The 22606-nt window shown below is 44.2% G+C and overlaps 1 protein-coding gene across 1 annotated transcript in view; it reads right to left on the bottom strand.

The window, feature by feature from the left end:
• Nucleotides 1–6353: 6353 nt before the first annotated feature.
• Nucleotides 6354–22606, bottom strand: part of NAA35 (N-alpha-acetyltransferase 35, NatC auxiliary subunit) — a 60750-nt gene continuing 44497 nt past the window's right edge. The window contains exons 20-23 of the mRNA XM_063454995.1: nt 17445–17585; nt 16414–16536; nt 15870–15950; nt 6354–6673 (exon numbers count right to left, since the gene is read on the bottom strand). Coding sequence (XP_063311065.1) covers nt 6614–6673; nt 15870–15950; nt 16414–16536; nt 17445–17585 — 405 coding nt within the window. The 3' untranslated portion in view covers nt 6354–6613. The remainder of the gene's footprint in view (nt 6674–15869; nt 15951–16413; nt 16537–17444; nt 17586–22606) is intronic.

Consider the following 22606-nt stretch of genomic DNA (forward strand, 5'->3'; position numbering starts at 1 on the left):
CGATTGTCTCGGTCTGATAGCCGTGGGACTGACTGCTAGCGTCGGAGGGATATGTCGTCCGCTCTCGCTGCTTCGGTCCCCGATTCCGTTTCTGACCCGAGACCGCTCCGGTGGCTGGAGGTAAGTATCTGCCTAATTGACGCCGGGTCGTTGGTCGTATCCATGCCGCCAGTGTACATATCGCTAAGTGGAGGGACCGGCCTCTGATATGGAGTTTAGTCCATAAGTGATTGCATGTGTTGGGATGAGTCCTGAGGTGTAGTGACCCAGAAAAGGTCGGTGGAGTGTCCATAATGTTTAGTGTCTTCTTCTGTGTCCCCTGCTTTCCTCTCCCTGCTTCGGCTTGCTTGGCTTTCCGGCTGATGGCTCCATAGGCATCACTGTCCGATGTAGGCCTGTGCTTCCCGCCCTTTGTGCTCCGCCGACCCGTTTTTTTTCGCCCTGCTTGTGTTTTCTCTGTGTTCCGCTTATTTCGAGGCTGCCAGGGATCAGGTTTGGATGGGTGCTCTTGTAAGATTTGTTGGGCGGGTACTGGGTTTCGGAGGGACAGCGCTCCCCAGAAGTCGGCAATTATGTTGTCCAGGAAGGCCATCGTTCTGGGCATCACATCGCCATAATCAGGCGTGAGGACCGCTGCGTCCACCATATTGGTTATGCCATGTGGGTTGTCAATGCTGGTTGAGGCCGGGTCGCTTAGTCCTGGTGGAGGGAGTGAGCCTCCAGGGTGGGGACCGGGATCACCCCCGCCGGTCCAAAGGGGGGGGTTGCAGGGTGCCATCAAGGGTTGTACAGAGGTCTGCCTGAGCTTGGTTGAGAGAGCGGCCGCCTCTCCCCTCCGCGCTGCTTGCTAGGCCTAACTCCGACCCGTTGAGGGTTTGATGCTGGACGGCTGCCACCGATCGGGCAGAGCCGGTCGCCTTACACCTGGCGTTCAAAACCTCGCTTTCTATTTCGGAGAGAGCCCCAGTAGTACAGGTAAGTCGCTTAATTTCAATGATTTGCCCGGAGCTCTCTGATAATGCGTCCAGCCACCATCACAGTCAGGCCCCGCCCCTTCAAATATTTTTTGTGACTGCTCATTGTTTAACTCCCCTCCCCCATAAACCACCACACACAGCTATGAAACCTTGAACTCTGACCTGCTTATTTATGTGCAATTGGTATTTGAGAAACACCTCAATCAAGTGTAAAGCAATGAGTAAGTTGAGGAAGAGAATTATGTATGACATCACCAGTGTGTTTGTATGATTCCCAATTCTCTCCTTAAATATATCGGGAGAAGTGGGATTGGCTAACATTAACTATTACCTAAAGATTTCCTAAAATTTCTTTGTGGAGAACATTAGCACATGGTGTAACGGACCGCCCAGCCCCACGACTGGGTACCTCCGTTACTGGATGCTCCTAGCGCTTCCAGAGGGCTCCAAGCACTCCGCCAGACACCACAACCACCGCAGACCCCACGAACCGCCGTAGCTTGGTTGGGGTCTCACTGTCTCCTACCTACCCTGGACCTGGTACAAGGCTCCAGGCTTCAGTGGGTGGACCTCTCCTCCAAGAGAGGGAAACAGGAACAAGCTCTTAAAAGAGCTTAGAAGTGATTATCCAAGGGAGCATGCAGAGCATAGCAATTCCTTGTAGTGATATAGCAATTCCCCCAATAAGAGACAAGACTCTAGATTGAGGGTGAAGAAGAACTGATCTTTTATTCAAACACTCTACTTTTATGCCCATTCTACAACCATAGTACCACCCACAGGGTTTTGAAGTACAACCTGTGGAGTATTGATCATTATTTAATGTGCAGTTTGCAATATATATGTGTATTATATATGGTATGGTGCATATATATATCTAATATGAATGTACATTTAGCTGTATAAAATAGGTGTATGAAATATGGCAGGCCCTTTTGCTTAGATTTGAAAAAGTTAACATTTCAATGACATCCCACAAGGTTAACAGCTAAAAAGGTTAAAATTAAATTAGAACAAACACATGTGTTGTCAGTCAAATGTATACAAAACTCGTAAGCTAATTACAGGCAAGAGCCTTCTAGAGAATATTCCAAAAACACATGTGCTGTCAGTTAAATGTATACAAAAACACTTCGTAAGCTAATTACAAGCTCGAGCCATTTAGGGAATATCCCAAACTTAGATATGCAATACATTACATCATGTAACAAGTTAGAAAACCTTTTTGGGAAAATCACACAGGTGGGGGCTGCTTTATGGAGGACAAAATGGCTATTTAACTGAAGGAGAAAGGATAGGATGTTGTCATTCAACCATTATTCCATTCTCACTTGCACGCAGAGCATCATACACAAGGACATATGCTGTCACTAATACTTTGGTAAGATTGATTATTTACGGACTATTTTTGCATTCTGTTACATTCATCCAATACACTTTTATCTTATATTTATTTGAGTCATTGTTTCATTTATTACAATATTTTTACAGTGCCTTTTTGGGTCTTCAGACACTGAATCATTTTAATGATAGTCAAGTTATCATCTAGAATGGTTAAGGAAAACAGTATTTATAAGTAATTTGGGAACGGAAGGGTCTACTCCGTATACAGCTATAGATTGCATAAAGACACGCTAAGCTTAGAATGACCCGGAGTGACCTTTTGTCGGTAAAGGTCCACATCATACCTGAAGCGAGCCATAACTATCAAAATTGAAGTATCACCGAAACCGACACAACCAATCAATACGTACAATACACTCAGACACTCCCACACAAAATCCTCCCCTCTGCCTGTGATATAATTACCTTACACAATGGGTTAATGTAATTATCAGGGGCAGAGAAATACAGTTTTTACACATACACTGTAACTTTAAAAATATACATTTAATCTTCATAAAAATGACATATGGGGGCAAAGCCAGCGCCTGTATGAGCCGGAAGCACACCGAGACTACTCCGTGCATCGCAATCGATACACGGGATATTTACCGTCCCAGGCACTGCTATACAACCCCAAAGGCACCAGCTTGACTCCTGAAGCCATGGGGAAAAAACCTAAGAAACATCGAGCGGACCCGGGCTCGGGCTCCCGCGATATTGGAGATTACCTCCGCACAACCTCGAGGCCAGTCACAGCCAAAATAGCGCCGGCTGAGGCCTACACGCCAACGTCGTCGGACGAGGACAGCGCTGCAGCCGACTCTCTACCTCCTTCCCGGCCACGCTCAGGACCACAAACAGCTACTGAGCTGGCAGAGTCTGCACCATCAACCAAAGCAGACATCAGGGCACTAATGGCTGAAATAAAAAAAATGTTTAACCCCTTAAGGACACATGACATGTGTGACATGTCATGATTCCCTTTTATTCCAGAAGTTTGGTCTTTAAGGGGTTAATGCTGATATGGCCCCGATCCGAGAGGCGGTCACAAAACTGACAAGGTACAAGCACTTGAGGAAGGAATGGAGGGCACTAAACTGGCCCAATCAGCCACTGATGCAGCTATAGGCGCGCTCCAGAAACAATGCGCAGACCAACAAGCGCAAATAGCCACCATGGAGGACAGAGCCAGAGCCTGCAACCTAAGAATCCGGGGAGTGCCGGAGACGATAGCAGGGGCAGAACTCCCCCACTACTGCCGGAGAATGTTCGCCACACTGCTCATGCCCAAACAGGCGAAGCAAATGGTGGTAGACTCTTGTTTCCGCCTCAACAAGGCTTCCAACGCCGCTCCAGAAGCGCCCAGGGACACCCTGCTAAAACTGACCCGAAACTCCGACCGCGGAGCGATAATGGGGACAGTGAAAGGCTCCTCCACAGTGTCGTTTGAGGGAGCACAGCTGATTTTCTTTCGAGACTTTTCAAGACACACACTTACCTGGCGGAGATCCCTCAAGCAAGTCACCCAGATATTGTAAGAACACTATCCCCTACAGATGGGGTCCACGCCGAATTATGGTGGATAAAGCCGGCAAGATGCACACAATGACATGACTCTCAGAAGCACCCACTTTTCTCCAACACCTAGGCATACCAGCGGAGAAAGCACTACAACCGGAGCGCCCAACGTGGACAGTTGCTGGAATCACTCCTTTTGTTCCTGGAAGGGGGAGACGTGAGATGGACCCCTCACCCACCTGAGCGCGGGACTTACAGACACCCATGTTTGTTGTTCACACTGTTGGTGGACCGTAAGACTGCCTATTGCCTATAATGCAGATTTTATACCCATACCCCCCTAAGGTCTAAAATGGCTCCGTAAGCCGACGGACTAGCCCTATATTACGATATACTCTCTCCCCCCCCCCCCCCCCCACAACGAGCAATGGCCTAAAGTTCATAATGCTATCACTAAGCATACCATGCCCGCACGGGCCATTCCCCAGGCCTTCCACTCTAGCAATAGTATGCCAAGCGTAAAGTCACCACAAATGAAGGCTAGCAGGCTGTTAACCTCACTGAAGGCCTCAGTGAAGCTGATTCCTCACAGCGATAACGCGATAAGACCAAAGAGGCACTACGAGACCTAAGGCCAGACCCCTCTATAAAAGTAGACTGCCATAACGCACCCTGCCCATAATAGGGAAACCTAGTTGATATTACTTAAAAATTAGCGGAATAACGAAATGAGACCTTGAGTAACCCGCAACTGTACCATGCTTGATTGTAAATGTTTTGACGTGTTTCATGTGTCCTGTTCCCATTACGCGATCACTCGCACAAAATAAAGAATTTAAAAAAAATAAAAATGACATATTATTCAGCACACTTTAATTATAAACATATCCACAATTCAGCCAATTCCATCCAGGGGTTAAAACCTTAGCTGGAAGTCCTTTTATGACCGACAGCAAGCACATTTTCATGCCCAAAACAGTTCCAGAGAATCAGGCTGTGCGGCCGGTCTATTTCCCATGTTAGAGTCAGTTCAAACAGACGAATGACAACCATTCAAATTGTCGAACTGTCGAATGAACTCTCGAATGAATTAGTTACAGGGAAGGTAAAACGTCAGCGGTGTTCGTGCTGTTCTGTAGCCGATTTTAGTTCCATGAGTTTGACGGCACACACCGCTGACTGCATTCGAATGAATCAAAATGGCCGCCGACACGTGTTCGGTTTTCTAATGGCGGCCACTTCGACTGCATCCGAAGTGCCATGCCAAAACTGCAGGTCCTTTCCCAAAGTACTTAAAGGGCCACAAACCGCACAATAAAAATCCATTATGCCCAAATACGGTTCTTAAAGGGCCATACACAGTCCAATACAAGTCTATAAGCCACAAATCAGTTCCCAAGAAGGGCAATACATCCCAGGGCCATAGTCGCAGGGAAGGAGGCTGGCAAACAGGCCCCTCCAAAAACCAGTGGCGAGGTCACTTTTGCCACAATATCACATCTGAATCACATCAATATCACATCTGAAATGGAGATAGAAAAACACAGGTAGAAGGAAGGAAAAGGGAAGACATGGCACCGCAAATGACAGTAATCAAAGTGCAAAATGAGGCACACCTAAATAATTGATTATCAGTAGTATTTTACTACTATGATAGATTTGATTGTGCTATGTGTGGTGTATCACCACATTAATATATATATTACACAAGGTTCATCTACATTAAAAGGTATTTATTTAGAAGGCAACAACACAATACTATAAATGTATCACAAACACACACACAGCCCAGACCCACGGAGCAACAACCCTTTTTTAAATCTATCTATCCATCTATATAGTAATCCCCTTCCCCACACGTTTGATCTCACCCACGGTTAGGCCTTCACATCTAGTAATGGCTCACTGCTGCAAGTCCAACATCACATCCACCAAGGAAGAAAAGGAAGCAACAGAGTGTAACATGGTTCCTCATGCAAGCACATGGCGTCTGCCCACGTCTGCTCTGCAGCACAGCCAAGAAGGAACAGAGAAATGAGGATAGGGGGAAGTGGTTCTCTCTTTCCTGACTTGTAAAGGTATTGAATTACCCAATTACCATATCAAAGGGTAAAGCTTATCCCCCTGTAAGAAAGATCTATATGAACTTGGCCACATGACCCCTGGTCACCATATTAGTTTGATGACAGAATGTTACCACACTATGTATATTGTTTATTTCTTGAACAATAAAGACTATGGCAGTTAATGGTTGATACTCTCTGTATGTGTGGTTTTCTGTGACTGCAAGTGACCGTAAAATGACCAAAATCACACTGCAGATAGGAGAAATAGGGACGACATCTTGTAATGGTGAAAAGGAGAGCAGTTAAGCCCAAGATGTTAGAGGGTGGAGAAGAAAAGCTTTAACTCATGATGGACAATTTTAATTAAACTGAGTTTAAAAAACAAAAACAAAACCCACATAGTATATTTCTTAAATATTTAATACTTATTCAAAAACAAGTGTTTAGACACAATTATGAAAATGGGAGCAACTAAAATCTTTTTTCTTTCCTTAAAAAAAAACAAAGGAAAAAAAAAACCAAAAAACATTTTTTCTTTTTTTTTTTTTTACCAATAACAAAATTATGAATAAAACTATTTTCACGTCAGTCTTGCATTTGGTTTCCAATGAATAGTCTAGAACACACTGTATATTTATGTGACAGTCTCTTCTTTGTAGGAACCATTCAAACCAGTTTGACAGCAGGAAAATATTTGTGTGCAGAGAAGTCAAATTCAGGTGGAATCTAAAACAAACAGGAAAAAAAATATTAAATATATGCAGGCCTTTCAGCAGGTGTTACTATGTTTTCCAAATGCAAAATCTAGCTTGTGGAATAACTAAAGCACCTGCATGTCTGTAAGTCCAAAACAAGCCTAGCTACAAAAGTAAACAAGGTCATGTCATTATGCCAGGAGAATGTCCGGTTTCACAACTTCTTGCTTTCATAAAGCAAGCTGAATAATGAACATATATCCCAGGAGCAGTGCTTTTTTATTTTAATTTTTTAGGATGTGTTTTTATTTAGTGTAATGTATTTCTATTGAGATACAGAGAACCCACATTTTTGCTTTATATATTTTAATAAAAATAAAATAAAATCATATTAATACTGAACAACCAGGAAGCTCTCCAGCTATTAAACCAGCGTGAATGACATTAGAAGTCAACAAATGGACATTTAGAATACATGGATGCAGCAGTATTTTTGGTATGTGAATCAACATACCGGTAGATTGTTAAACTTTCTTCCTACTTCAATATCCCCTCCTATCTGCATGGAATGTTTTTGTTTTTTTTTAACTGTGACTATACAATAATCCAACTAGGTATATAACAATTTCTAAAAATATGTTTATGTCAATCATTCAAATGACAATTAAATTATTAATGTGAAACATTTAAAATGATAATGCATTTAATTCAATTCTAACTACTTATTACATATCCATCTTCACTTTGCCATTTTTGGAAAAACTGCAGTGGGCTGGTTACTAATTCAATGCTGTATTTTCACAAAAACTTGACAAGTGTACACAAAGGGGGGCTTTCAGTTCTCTGAAGATAAAGCTGAGCACAATTTAGTGATTTTTATATAACCGTATAACACAAAGTTTAGAAAATAATCAGATAAATTCCAATTTGCAAAAAAAAAAAATGCATAACATTTGAAATAAGTTAGTGAAAAATTGCTGTGCAGTAAGGCTCAAAACATACCATATGACATACTTTATGGTGTCTGTTTTTTCTACGGGTATGTATTTACAGGTTAATTTTAACTGTTAAATTGCAAATATGCTCCAAAGTAAGAAATTAGCCCATTAAATTGATGTTAAAATTCTAAGTGTTCAATGTAAACTATTAATGTCTCTTATATGGCAGTGTAACATTGAGGTAGTATTGTTTTACTCAGAAGTGTTTGAGGATTATTTGGGTACAGTCATAGGTGCACACATCAGATTTACAAAATGCCCAGCAAAAATACTATACGCGTGAAAAAAGAAATGCAAAAAAATAAAATGAACCACAAACTGACATAAACTGGTGAAAAAATGGAAGCACTATAAAGGGACACTCCAGATGTCTGATGCACTTTAGCTCGCTGAAAGTGCAGATTTAAATAGAAATTGACACTTTCATAAATTAGGAAAAATGAATAAATAGCCCAGTGATCTCAAAACCCCTGTGTAGGTGAAAAAGGAGGAGTTCTGAGACCAATGGACAAAGTGGTCAGAAGGTGGTGCCAGTCCACCAAAGGGCTTGGACCCAAATAAATATGTAAATAGAAAAAATTGTTGCTGGCAAAAAAAGATATATATCAGACAACTTGGAGGTCTGTACCTACAGAGCTCTATAGTGACGTGATGTATATCTAATGGGAGTATATGGGGGAGAATCAACTCCCTAATATCTTAGATGGTGCTCCTGCAAAGTGATCGCCTGACAATTGTCTTTATTTGATCCTTTATGGTTAGCAAGATGTCACCAACTGAAAAGTCACCCATCAAGGGTTAACAGAAAAAATTCCCATAGAAACATTAGGACAGTATGAGTAAAAGAGGGGGAGTGGGTTAAAGCTACAAAGTTGCAGTCATAAATGCAAATACAAGTAACCCCTTAAGTACCCCTTGAGTAGCCCCTTGTGTATGGGTTATATACAAAAGGGAGATATGCGTTTGAGGGCTGCCAAGACACTCCTCTAATTTCTGTATAGGAGAGGAAAAACTCTGCGCTAGTCCCCAGGGGCGGACTGACCGGTCGGGCACTTCGGACATGGTCCGAGGGCCCGGCCGGGAGGGGGGCCCGCCATCAGGGGGCCCGGCGGCACACTTTGAGGGGGCCGTCCGCACCTTTAAATGCTGCAGCCGCCTGAGCGCTCTCTTAAGAGCCTCAGGCGGCTGCAGCTTCTCACCTCACCTCCCCTCCCCTGTAGCGTGGCCGAGCTGCTCTCCGGTCCACGGTGCCCGTCCGGAGTGATGGGAAGGTGCACACTGAGTGTGCACCTTCCTGTCAGTCCGGCCGGGTACAGGAAACAGAAACTCCTGTTCCGCGCGGAACAGGAGTTTCTGTTTCCTGTACCCGGCCGGACTGACAGGAAGGTGCACACTCAGTGTGCACCTTCCTATGACTCCGGCCGGGCACCGCGGACCGCAGAGCAGCTCGGCCACGCTACAGGGGAGGGGGTAAAAAGAGAGTGGGAGGGGAGGGGGTAAAAAGAGAGTGAGAGGGGAGGGGGTAAAAAGAGAGTGGGAGGGGAGGGGGTAAAAAGAGAGTGGGAGGGGAGGGGGTAAAAAGAGAGTGGGAGGGGAGGGGGTAAAAAGAGAGTGGGAGGGGAGGGGGTAAAAAGAGAGTGGGAGGGGAGGGGGGTAAAAAGAGAGTGGGAGGGGGGTAAAAAGAGAGTGGGAGGGGAGGGGGTAAAAAGAGAGTGTGCGGGGGTAAAAAGAGAGTGGGAGGGGAGGGGGTAAAAAGAGATTGGGAGGGGAGGGGGTAAAAAGAGATTGGGAGGGGAGGGGGTAAAAAGAGATTGGGAGGGGAGGGGGTAAAAAGAGATTGGGAGGGGAGGGGGTAAAAAGAGATTGGGAGGGGAGGAGGTAAAAAGAGTGGGGGGGGAAAAAGAGAGTGGGGGGTAAAAAGAGAGTGGGAGGGGAGGGGGTAAAAAGAGAGTGGGGGGTAAAAAGAGAGTGGGGCTAAAAAGAGAGTGGGAGGGGAGGGGGTAAAAAGAGAGTGGGAGGGGAGGGGGTAAAAAGAGAGTGGGAGGGGAGGGGGTAAAAAGAGAGTGGGAGGGGAGGGGGTAAAAAGAGAGTGGGAGGGGAGGGGGTAAAAAGAGATTGGGAGGGGAGGGGGTAAAAAGAGATTGGGAGGGGAGGAGGTAAAAAGAGAGTGGGAGGGGAGGAGGTAAAAAGAGAGGGGGGTAAAAAGAGAGTGGGAGGGGGGTTAAAAAGAGAGTGGGAGGGGAGGGGGTAAAAAGAGAGTGGGAGGGGAGGGGGTAAAAAGAGAGTGGGGAGTAAAAAGAGAGTGGGGGGTAAAAAGAGAGTGGGAGGGGGGTTAAAAAGAGAGTGGGAGGGGAGGGGGTAAAAAGAGAGTGGGAGGGGAGGGGGTAAAAAGAGAGTGGGGAGTAAAAAGAGAGTGGGGGGTAAAAAGAGAGTGTGAGGGGAGGGGGTAAAAAGAGAGTGGGAGGGGAGGGGAGGGGGTAAAAAGAGAGTGGGAGGGGAGGGGGTAAAAAGAGAGTGAGGGGAGGGGGTAAAAAGAGAGTGGGAGGGGAGGGGGGGTAAAAAGAGAGTGGGAGGGGAGGGGGGGTAAAAAGAGAGGGAGGGGAGGGGGGGTAAAAAGAGAGGGAGGGGAGGGGGGAGTAAGAAGAGAGGAGGGGGGAGTAAGAAGAGAGGAGGGGGAGTAAGAAGAGAGGAGGGGGGAGTAAGAAGAGAGGAGGGGGGAGAAAGAAGAGAGGAGGGGGGAGAAAGAAGAGAGGAGGGGGGAGTAAGAAGAGAGGAGGGGGGAGAAAGAAGAGAGGAGGGGGGAGAAAGAAGAGAAGAGGGGGGAGTAAGAAGAGGGGGGGGGAGTAAGAAGAGGGGGGGGGAGTAAGAAGAGAGGGGGGAGAGTAAGAAGGGGGTAAGAAGAGGGGGGAGTAAGAAGGGGTAAGAAGAGGGGGGGGGAGTAAAAAGAGGAAGGGGGAGTAAGAAGAGGGGGAGGGGGGAGTAAGAAGAGGGGGAGAGTAAGAAGGGGGTAAGAAGAGAGTGAGGGGGGAGTAAGAAGAGGGTGGGAGTAAGAAGGGGGTAAGAAGAGGGGGAGGGGGGAGTAAGAGGAGGGCAATTGCCCCCTCCCCTGTCCGCAGGCACCGTGCGGGCAGCCGGCAGGGGAGGGAGGAAGAGAGGACCCGGGAGCTCAGCCTGCAGCTCCTCTGGGACCTTCTTGCGCGAGCACAGATCGTTGCCGCGGTTACCACGGCAACGTTACGGCTCTGGCGAGAGTAAACTACGGGCTAGAGTTCACTCTCAACACTGTGACCACCAGGGATTCCTGGTGGTCGCAGTGGTGAGAGTGAACTCTAGCCCCATAAACACACTGCCCCCACACACCATACACATTCACACACTGCCCCCCATACACACACACACCATACACATTTACACACATTGCCTCACACACACACATACACTGCCCACCAATACACACACAGCCCCCCATACTAACATTGCCACACACATACACAGCCCCCTCATACACACATTGCCCCACACAACCTACACATTCACACACTACACCCACTCACACACACTGAACCTTTCACACACACTGCACCCCTTAAACATTGCACCACTGCTCCTATACCCTACTACAGCCTCATATCCCAGCTGACCCCAGGTAAGTTGTCAAACTGTTCTTAAACGGTTTGACTACTTACTCTGGGAGGGGGGCCCGGCCCTCCTGGCACCATAACGACTACACCAGGGGTAGGCAACCTTCGGCTCTACAGATGTTTTGGACTACATCTCCCATAATGCTTTTACAGCCATATTGCTGGCAAAGCATCAAGGGAGATGTAGTCCACAACATCTGTAGAGCCGAAGGTTGCCTACCCCTGGACTACACAGAGCAGTAGTGGTTATTGTGCATGGATTATTTCTTTAAATAATCTACAAGTGCCCCAGTAGCCAGCAAGCCAGCCAGCCCACTGGCCGGCCAGCCAGCCAGCCCACAGGCTGGCCAGTAGCCAGCCAGCAAGCCCACAGGCCACCAGTTAGGCTTACAGCCAGCAAGCCCACAGCCTGCCAACCGCAGCTAGCACGCCACAGCCTGCCAGCCAGCAAGCCACAGCCTGCCAGCCGCAGCCAGCAAGCCAACAGCCTGCCAGCCGCAGCCAGCAAGCCCACAGCCTGCCGGCAGTAGCCAGCAAGCCCACAGCCTGCCGGCAGTAGCCAGCAAGCCCACAGCCTGCCGGCAGTAGCCAGCAAGCCCACAGCCTGCCAGCAAGCCCACAGCCTTCCAGCAAGCCCACAGACTGTCAGCCAGCAACAGTAATTAAGGTAAGAGGAGCCAACTTGGTCTAGGTATCAGCGAGCTATGTTGTGTTGAGAGCCCCCTCCAGGCCCCATTAGACTCCATTGTAGTCTCTAATGGGACCTGGAGGAAATTCTTTCTAACACACTCTCTAAAGGACACTGAGATAGCCTCTGCTAGAATGCTCCCCCCCTCCATAGCCCATTAGCCCTCAATTGTAGTCTCTATTGGGGCCTGGAGGTGACTGTTTCCAGCAGGGACACTGAGATGGCCTCTGTTAGAAAAAAAAACCCTTCCAAGCCTATTAGACTCCATTGTAGTCTCTAATAGGGCCTGGAGGGGATTCTAACACACTCTCTAAAGGACACTGAGATAGCCTCTGCTAGAAAGACCCCCCTCCATGGCCCATTAGCCCTCAATTGTAGTCTCTACTGGGGCCTCGAAGGGATTATTGCACTTTTGTTCCTTGTGTCTAAAGATTGTGTAGGGTGTGGCTGGAGGCGGTGCATGGAGCGGGACATGGGTGGCGCTTGCTGCGGAGTATGGGTGGGACCTGTAAGGGGGCCCTTGATTTATTTTGCCCGGGGGCCCTGAGGGTTCTCAGTCCGCCCCTGCTAGTCCCTATTGTTCTCCCAACACCTTTGAGGGTGTTCTAATCTATAACTCCATCTACAAGGAAAAAGTATATACTGCCTAAAAGTATATAACCCTAAAGGCAGTATATACTTTTTCCTTGTAGATGGAGTTATAGATTAGAACACCCTCGAAGGTGTTGGGAGAGCAATAGGGACTAGCGCAGAGTTTTTCCTCTCCTATACAGAAATTAGAGGAGTGTCTTGGCAGCCCTCAAACGCATATCTCCCTTTTGTATATAACCCATACACAAGGGGCTACTCAAGGGGTACTTAAGGGGTTACTTGTATTTGCATTTTTGACTGCAACTTTGTAGCTTTAACCCACTCCCCCTCTTTTACTCATACTGTCCTAATGTTTCTATGGGAATTTTTTCTGTTAACCCTTGATGGGTGACTTTTCAGTTGGTGACATCTTGCTAACCATAAAGGATCAAATAAAGACAATTGTCAGGCGATCACTTTGCAGGAGCATCATCTAAGATATTAGGGAGTTGATTCTCCCCCATATACTCCCATTAGATATACATCACGTCACTATAGAGCTCTGTAGGTACAGACCTCCAAGTTATCTGATATATATCTTTTTTTGCCAGCAACAATTTTTTCTATTTACACTTTCATAAATTATACTGGCTATACCCCCTGGCTTCCAATCAGACAACCAGTCCTGTTACTTCCTGGTTTGGTTAGCTCAGTGGAGGCAGCAATTGCTCAGAGCACCTGCCTTGCAAAGACTTCTCATTAAAGGACCACTATAGTGCCAGGAAAACATACTCGTTTTCCTGGCACTATAGTGCCCTGAGGGTGCCCCCACCCTCAGGGCCCCCCTCGTGCCGGGCTCTAGGGGGTGGAAGGGGATAAATTTACCACTTTCTCCAGCACCGGGCAGGGAACTCTCCTCCTCCTCGGCTGAATGCACATGCGCGGCACGAGCAGCTCGCGCCTTCAGCTAGTATCATAGGAAAGCATTCACAATGCTTTCCTATGGACGCTGGAGTCTTCTCACTGTGAAAATCAGCCACTAGAGGCTGGGTTAACCCTATTATAAACATAGCATTTTCTCTGAAACTGCTATGTTTATAGAAAAAAGGGTTAAACCTAGCTGGACCTGGCACCCAGACCACTTCATTAACCCCTTAAGGACCAAACTTCTGTAATAAAAGGGAATCATGACGTGTCACACACGTCATGTGTCCTTAAGGGGTTAAGCTGAAGTGGTCTGGGTGCCTATAGTGGTCCTTTAAGCTGCATTGGAAGTCTATTATTAAACAGCCACATAATGTCTGGGCGGGGTTAGAAGAAAAGGGTTTGCAAAGGAAGCAGACAAGAGTTCTGCAGTTGCAAGCGGTTTTTAGATATATCCTCAATGAAAAAAAATGCATAGTCGAATGCATGTACGTTTTATTTTGGGGTATATCTACTAAACCATTATTCGTATTTAAACTGTGTTTGAGTGTCCTTTTAAGGCACAATTTGCACCATATGAGTTACACTGGAGTGTCCACACCATTATGGCCCTCCATTTGTGAAAGCAATTTTAACAGTCAAACTGCAATAAAACCCGAAAATGAGACATATAAGCCTATCAAATCCATCTATAAAAATTCTGGAATGGTCAGATCTCTTGTATGACGCTGTAGCTTCACTGGATAATAGCAAAGACATACATTAGTTATATTGTTGTACTCCGATGATAGTACTGAACACAATCTGGATTTTTGTACAGAGGGAGTACACATCAAGTTTACGAAATACACATTTAAAAAAAATAGTTTTGTGTGTGTAATAAAACAATTTTACTACAATATTTAGCAGAGATTGTCTGTTAGATGGCTATGTAAAAAGTGTCAATAGGCTGTGTTTGCTTGCTGATAGATTAGGACACAGCTTGCAGGAGCTCCTCAGATCCTAGTGATTAATAAAATGACACTATTAGCACTCATACCATTTATTGAGAAACTGCAATAATTACACTGGGGGTACTTTGGGGTGGTTAGGCGACTTTTGGCGCACCTTGTGATATTACAGGTTTCCGACTACACTGGATCAGTGGGTGAGTGCGGGCTATGCCTTTTGCCTTGGGCAGATGGAGTGGCGTTTGGGCCAGACCTGGACTGCTGCGAGCTGGCCTCCATTTTTAAGCATTTTTCCTTGTCAGGGAATAGAATGATTGTGCTATGTTTATGGCCTATATACTCCAAGAGCTTGTACTACAGTAGTTAACTTTTTAACTTTTAACAGTATCTCCCTTTTTGGGACATTTAAGCAGCTCACACACTTACATTTCTCCATATATGCAAACCATTTGAAAATGTGGACAGTATGGGGACAACCGTATGATATTTTGAGCATTATGTCCCATTTTAATTTTTTTAACCATTTTCTTTCAAAGTATTTGGTATTAACTTTTGAATACACATTGTATTTTTGCAGCTTATTGTTTAAATCTTGCCACTCTAGCAAAATTCCCTAAACTGTACTATGCTATATCTCCTGAGTACAACAATATCCCCTTATGTATACCTTGGTAAAGTTTATGCAAAATACAGGGACATATTACTTACTTGCAGATTGCAGGAAAAAAAAAAAAAAGTAAAAGTCTATATCACCAACCCCAATGCCAACCATAACCCTACCCCTAACCAATAACTATAACCCTAACCTTAAGCATAAATACTAACACTACACTAACCACTAATACTAGCTAAAGCTAACCCTAAACCCAAACGTTAACATTAAATTTAACCCTAAACACCAACTAAATTAATAACCCTAACCACTGCAACTATCTAGAGATCATGTTAGAGGGATTTGCTTTTCTGACATCAATGTCACCAGACTTATTCCCTTGCGGTTTTAAAAGTCCCATGCATAGTCCAGCACCGATCATCCTCTTCAGCTGTTGGTCTTGCTGCTGCGGGGTCTTCTCAGACCCCACAGTGAAGTCAGTAAAGATGTCACAAGACAGTGGCTGAACATGCTAATTTAAAGGGCTGTGTGCAGCACTCTGAGTAAAGTACACAGCTCATCAGTCAGCATGGGGCCATTAATTGTGGCCCCTGCTGACAGATGGGAGCCCCAGTTCTCAAGTGATACCTGGAGATCCCCAGTAACCAGTAGGGAAACAGTACCTCCTGGTAAAAAGCAACATGACGGAATAATTCTGTCATGGGTCCTTAAGGGTAGGACCATCATAATGGAATAATCCAGTCATTTTCCTTAATGGGTTAAAACAGACCACTTATATTATGTAGGAGAATGCACAGTGCCATTTATACTGAAAACACAGAAATGTGCATGCGGCAACCTTACCTTTGAATCCTTTTTATGACCCCCAGCAAGCAACTTCATGACGACAATATTGTTTTTGGCAACCTTTAGAATCTCAGTGACCTAAACAAAAAAGCAAATATATACAATCAAAACATTTAAATGCATAACCTAACAAGACACCATTGCATATATGAACGATATACCAGAATATTTGAGGTCACACAGAACCCAAAATTTATACTCTAACTTGTATGAAAATGTGTCTTTCTCACTAATATTTTTTAAATAAACAGTCATTTCAATTTTACTCAATGTATCCTGCATATATCAAAACTAGATGTTGGGGTTTAGATATAAACAGCAATTGTTCTAAATGTGAGCCAATCAACATTAACATCCCATGGTGATTGTTCCAAGTTTAGTACTTTGCTCCAGATTTTCTCTAATGCCAACACCAAACCCTAATATGTTTGGCCTCAGTGGGTGTGCAGTTTACAACTGGATAGCCTCTGCTTTAAAAGCGTAATTAAATAAATTAAAAGAAAGGTGCTCAAGAAAAAAACCAAAACCAAAAAAACCTCACCTCTTGATCCTGATTGGGAATATTTTCTAAAATCATCCTTGCTTGCTGAAAATGTTTGCTAGCTGCCATGAATAAGTCTGAAGACTGAGGAGGAGGATTATATTTATTTAAATCAGACATTTCCTGTAATAAAGAAGAAGAAGCAGAAGACAAAAAAAAATGTGAGTCACGTATACGTTTTAAATGAAAATGTCAAATCGTACAAATACTGGATAATTTCTAAAAAAAAACAAACAAAAAAAAACAAAACAAACAGCAACAACTGTTGATGGTTTTATTATAGAGACAGATAAACTCTAGAATAACCTAACAGAAAAAAACAAGGCAAGCATACCAGGTCCACATACCTACATGTATAGGGTATAACTAGTATTCACCAATATATCATCTGTGCCATACTGCAATACTCCTGTAATACATACGCGCGCGCACACATTATTTTGTGGGGTGCGCACACATGCACAAAAATTAAAGTTCCACACAATTAGGCAAGCTGATAAATTACTTGCCACTGCAAGCATGGTGGATCCATGACACAAGTATCAGAGTTTAATTTCTACTCGTCAATGGCTAGTGGAATCTTGAGCACAGATGTTTACACACATGTTGTGAGAACTGATCTCAGCTGGAGCCCCAAATGGGGGTAACGGAAAACCTATTTCTGAGATTGCCACTACTTCACTGTTCGATAGATTTGTCAACATTTCAGTTTGCAATTAAACTTTCATAAGCACCTGATGAAAGTTTAATAATAAACTGAAACATTATAAAATTAAAAAATATATTCTTTTGAAAGTCAAGAGGGTGTGTGATTCCCTTCAACAAGATGTAGGCAACCTTCAACTTTCCATGTGTTGTGGGCTACACCTTCATTTATGCATTACCAGCATTATGGTTGTAAGAGCATTATGAAAGATGTAATCTACAACGTGTGGAGTGCAGAAGGCTGCCTATCCCGGCCTTAAGAGTTGTGTGCTTTTGTGTAAATATATATATATATATATATAATTTATTGAGAAGTAAGACCTTACCTTAAACTGCAGATAGTGCACGGGAGGTGGTGTGATTACACTGTTAAATGGCGCAAACCTGTGCTCGTATCGAACTTGTTCACTGTCCAGCTCAAATTTTGGTTTCCTAACTTTGCCATCCATATCGAATGCAATCATTGTCTAAACAACACATGATAAAAATCAACAACCAGTGGAAGATCATGGGAGCTTTCATCAAGTTGAATACACCCTACTCATACAAAAATGAATACGTTTTCATAGACCAAGTTCACTTTACATTTAAACTATTGCTAGCAGTATGATTAGTTTATATCGTCAAAAAAACCTCAACTGCTGGAGTGAACCAGACTAGTTAGGTGTACAACTGGATATGATGAACGAAATAATATTGGTAATATGACAAATACCGTATAGTGAAACACCAATAAATAGTAGTGAGAATCTAGCCAAAATGGCTTACCTCTATGTACAAAAAATAATAATAATAAATAGAAGAATGATGCCTATGGACCTACAAGGCTCCCAAATAGCTAACTGGCTGGAGACTTTAATCAGTACAAAAAAATGGTCAAACCCAGAGCTAGGGGCCCATACAGTAGGTATGAGTCCAATGACAAGCATAGGTATCAGGGGTGCTGTCACGTTCAGCTAAACACGGTGCTTGGATCGTGCAGCTGTAAGAGGGGCTATGAACTTGGTAACCAGTGTAATATAAAATCTGATCGACGGTATGCCAAGCAATAGTCTCACTGGAAAAGGGGGGTGTCAAAGATGAGTTTATGTATACTTCTCATAGATGACATAGGGAAGAGGTATATAGATAGAACCTCCCCCTCTATAACTCGATAGCTGTAACACTAAACAAATAATGGTTACAGTATATAACCGAGAAGCCCCAATTAGTACTACTGAGGTATACTTCAGCAGATACAAAACGTGACCCAAACCCTAGTACAAATAGGAGGTAAAAAACACACAAAAGGGTGACTACATGTGTATAACCATACTTAGTATGTTGGTTGCCTACACATGGTGATAGAGATCCCTAAGTGAAAAAACGTGAGTAGAACAGAGAGCCCTTAGAGCCCGACGCGCGTTTCGGTGCTCGCTCTGGATGCACCTTCGTCAGGGGCTAATTTGAGACTGGTCAAAAGTCTCCTTTTAAATGAATCCAAGTCCCAGCCACTTGCTAATTGTCCAATGAAACCGCCGGAATTCAGCGCCAAGCCAACCACGTGGGCGTATGTAAATGCCCTGGGTGGATGGACCAATCACTAATCTCCTCGTCAGACGTCATCTGACGTTTTCTTTCGTATGCACTTTTTCTTATCAACACCAGTTTGTTAACCCAATGTATGCCAAGTGGATTTTGTCCTTATGGCTATTATCATACCGATACATGTGTAGAGTTGTAGCATTTTGCTACATAGCCGTGTTATTAATCAAATCTTTAGATATTGTTACGGGTTTCAGATACACTTAGATCGAGAGTTCGTCTAAAGTGTTAACATAAAGTATTTTTCTTAGCTCTTCCAGCCTCAGAAAAAACTGAACACTTCCCCATCGTTTTGTCCGATTTGTCCCTTTGGGGACTAAGATCGGAAGGAGTAGCTATTGACTTGTAGCGATTGCTAAGAGCCTCCACTGTATTTGGAGTGCCAGTCTTATGCTGACAGCTAGAATAGCATGATAGAGAGATCCTTTATCTTAGGACTAATGGGGGGCTAACAGTACCCAAAATATCTTTAGCATCTGTATCTAAAATGGGTACACAGCTTTCCAATGCGCAAAAGCTTCGGATATACTGCCCTTTAAATACCGAAGGGATGTCAATAAAACAAGCCTCATGCTGTTATGTAGGGTATGTGTTTCTCCACATAGGAGACTTGTGTTGCCTAGTGCATGTATAGGGTTTTGATCGTGAACACCCTATATTGAGTAGCAGTGCTAGCTGGCAGAGCGCCGCGAAATGTACCAGTACTCGCCCTACTATGTCCACCAGGACTGATAAAAGGATGGTACGCATAGTGTTCTATTTGTACAGTGGTTATGTACTGGGGTGTTGCAGGTTGGAGGTAGGTAGTGCGCCCTATGTGTGGATGATCAAATAACGTTGTGATGCTTTGGAGTCAAACCCTACGAGCATCCTGGTGCACACAACTCCATAGACATTCATACTATGTTGGGTAACCACCCCTCTATTACATAGGGGATAATGGAAAGTAATCTCTTATTAGTGTATGGATATCTATACTGTGTGGGGTGGAGATTAGAGGCTGGGCAGGGGCTGGGCGGTTGGGCAAGGGACTTGGAATACAAAAGGTGATAGTTATAGTAGTGACCAGAAGGAACTAGATATTTACAGGTATTTACAATATATACATTTCTATTAAAATTGGTAGTAATCAGTATAGCGTGCTTAGGAAGCTGGATTTATCAGGGCACTTAACGGGAGGGTACGGATCATAGTATTGGTAAGGCATGGCGAGACATTCATCCGTGAATGCTGTGTATGTCCAGTAAAGTACTTCTTGGGATGAAATGAACTCACTATCCTTAGTTGGTGAGGAGAGGTTTCATATAAAGGGGGTGTAGGAGAAGCCCTCATTCAATCCGTTTGGAGATAGGGTTTTTAATGTAAAAATCCAATAGCTTTCTCTTTGGAGCAGTTTGGTATCAATATCACCCTTTCTGGGACCTAGCTTCATCTTTTCAATGCCGTTAAAACGTAGGCCTTGTGCTGAGCCACCATGTTTGAATTTTAGATGTCTGGATATGACTGTGTCGATTTGTCTCGTGGGATTTACCGAGTTTACGTGTTCAAGAATCTGGTTCTTGAATGGTCTAAAGGTTTTCCCTACATATTTTAGACCGCAGCTACATGTTAAGAGATAGACCAGGCCCTCAGTCTGGCAGTTGAAAAAGGTCTTCACTGCATGTGTCTGGGTGTTTGTTGCAGACACATGCAGTGAAGACCTTTTTCAACTGCCAGACTGAGGGCCTGGTCTATCTCTTAACATGTAGCTGCGGTCTAAAATATGTAGGGAAAACCTTTAGACCATTCAAGAACCGGATTCTTGAACACGTAAACTCGGTAAATCCCACGAGACAAATCGACACAGTCATATCCAGACATCTAAAATTCAAACATGGTGGCTCAGCACAAGGCCTACGTTTTAACGGCATTGAAAAGATGAAGCTAGGTCCCAGAAAGGGTGATATTGATACCAAACTGCTCCAAAGAGAAAGCTATTGGATTTTTACATTAAAAACCCTATCTCCAAACGGATTGAATGAGGGCTTCTCCTACACCCCCTTTATATGAAACCTCTCCTCACCAACTAAGGATAGTGAGTTCATTTCATCCCAAGAAGTACTTTACTGGACATACACAGCATTCACGGATGAATGTCTCGCCATGCCTTACCAATACTATGATCCGTACCCTCCCGTTAAGTGCCCTGATAAATCCAGCTTCCTAAGCACGCTATACTGATTACTACCAATTTTAATAGAAATGTATATATTGTAAATACCTGTAAATATCTAGTTCCTTCTGGTCACTACTATAACTATCACCTTTTGTATTCCAAGTCCCTTGCCCAACCGCCCAGCCCCTGCCCAGCCTCTAATCTCCACCCCACACAGTATAGATATCCATACACTAATAAGAGATTACTTTCCATTATCCCCTATGTAATAGAGGGGTGGTTACCCAACATAGTATGAATGTCTATGGAGTTGTGTGCACCAGGATGCTCGTAGGGTTTGACTCCAAAGCATCACAACGTTATTTGATCATCCACACATAGGGCGCACTACCTACCTCCAACCTGCAACACCCCAGTACATAACCACTGTACAAATAGAACACTATGCGTACCATCCTTTTATCAGTCCTGGTGGACATAGTAGGGCGAGTACTGGTACATTTCGCGGCGCTCTGCCAGCTAGCACTGCTACTCAATATAGGGTGTTCACGATCAAAACCCTATACATGCACTAGGCAACACAAGTCTCCTATGTGGAGAAACACATACCCTACATAACAGCATGAGGCTTGTTTTATTGACATCCCTTCGGTATTTAAAGGGCAGTATATCCGAAGCTTTTGCGCATTGGAAAGCTGTGTACCCATTTTAGATACAGATGCTAAAGATATTTTGGGTACTGTTAGCCCCCCATTAGTCCTAAGATAAAGGATCTCTCTATCATGCTATTCTAGCTGTCAGCATAAGACTGGCACTCCAAATACAGTGGAGGCTCTTAGCAATCGCTACAAGTCAATAGCTACTCCTTCCGATCTTAGTCCCCAAAGGGACAAATCGGACAAAACGATGGGGAAGTGTTCAGTTTTTTCTGAGGCTGGAAGAGCTAAGAAAAATACTTTATGTTAACACTTTAGACGAACTCTCGATCTAAGTGTATCTGAAACCCGTAACAATATCTAAAGATTTGATTAATAACACGGCTATGTAGCAAAATGCTACAACTCTACACATGTATCGGTATGATAATAGCCATAAGGACAAAATCCACTTGGCATACATTGGGTTAACAAACTGGTGTTGATAAGAAAAAGTGCATACGAAAGAAAACGTCAGATGACGTCTGACGAGGAGATTAGTGATTGGTCCATCCACCCAGGGCATTTACATACGCCCACGTGGTTGGCTTGGCGCTGAATTCCGGCGGTTTCATTGGACAATTAGCAAGTGGCTGGGACTTGGATTCATTTAAAAGGAGACTTTTGACCAGTCTCAAATTAGCCCCTGACGAAGGTGCATCCAGAGCGAGCACCGAAACGCGCGTCGGGCTCTAAGGGCTCTCTGTTCTACTCACGTTTTTTCACTTAGGGATCTCTATCACCATGTGTAGGCAACCAACATACTAAGTATGGTTATACACATGTAGTCACCCTTTTGTGTGTTTTTTACCTCCTATTTGTACTAGGGTTTGGGTCACGTTTTGTATCTGCTGAAGTATACCTCAGTAGTACTAATTGGGGCTTCTCGGTTATATACTGTAACCATTATTTGTTTAGTGTTACAGCTATCGAGTTATAGAGGGGGAGGTTCTATCTATATACCTCTTCCCTATGTCATCTATGAGAAGTATACATAAACTCATCTTTGACACCCCCCTTTTCCAGTGAGACTATTGCTTGGCATACCGTCGAT

Source organism: Pelobates fuscus, chromosome 5 (genome assembly GCF_036172605.1).
Source record: "Pelobates fuscus isolate aPelFus1 chromosome 5, aPelFus1.pri, whole genome shotgun sequence".
Taxonomy (NCBI): Eukaryota; Metazoa; Chordata; class Amphibia; order Anura; family Pelobatidae; genus Pelobates; species Pelobates fuscus.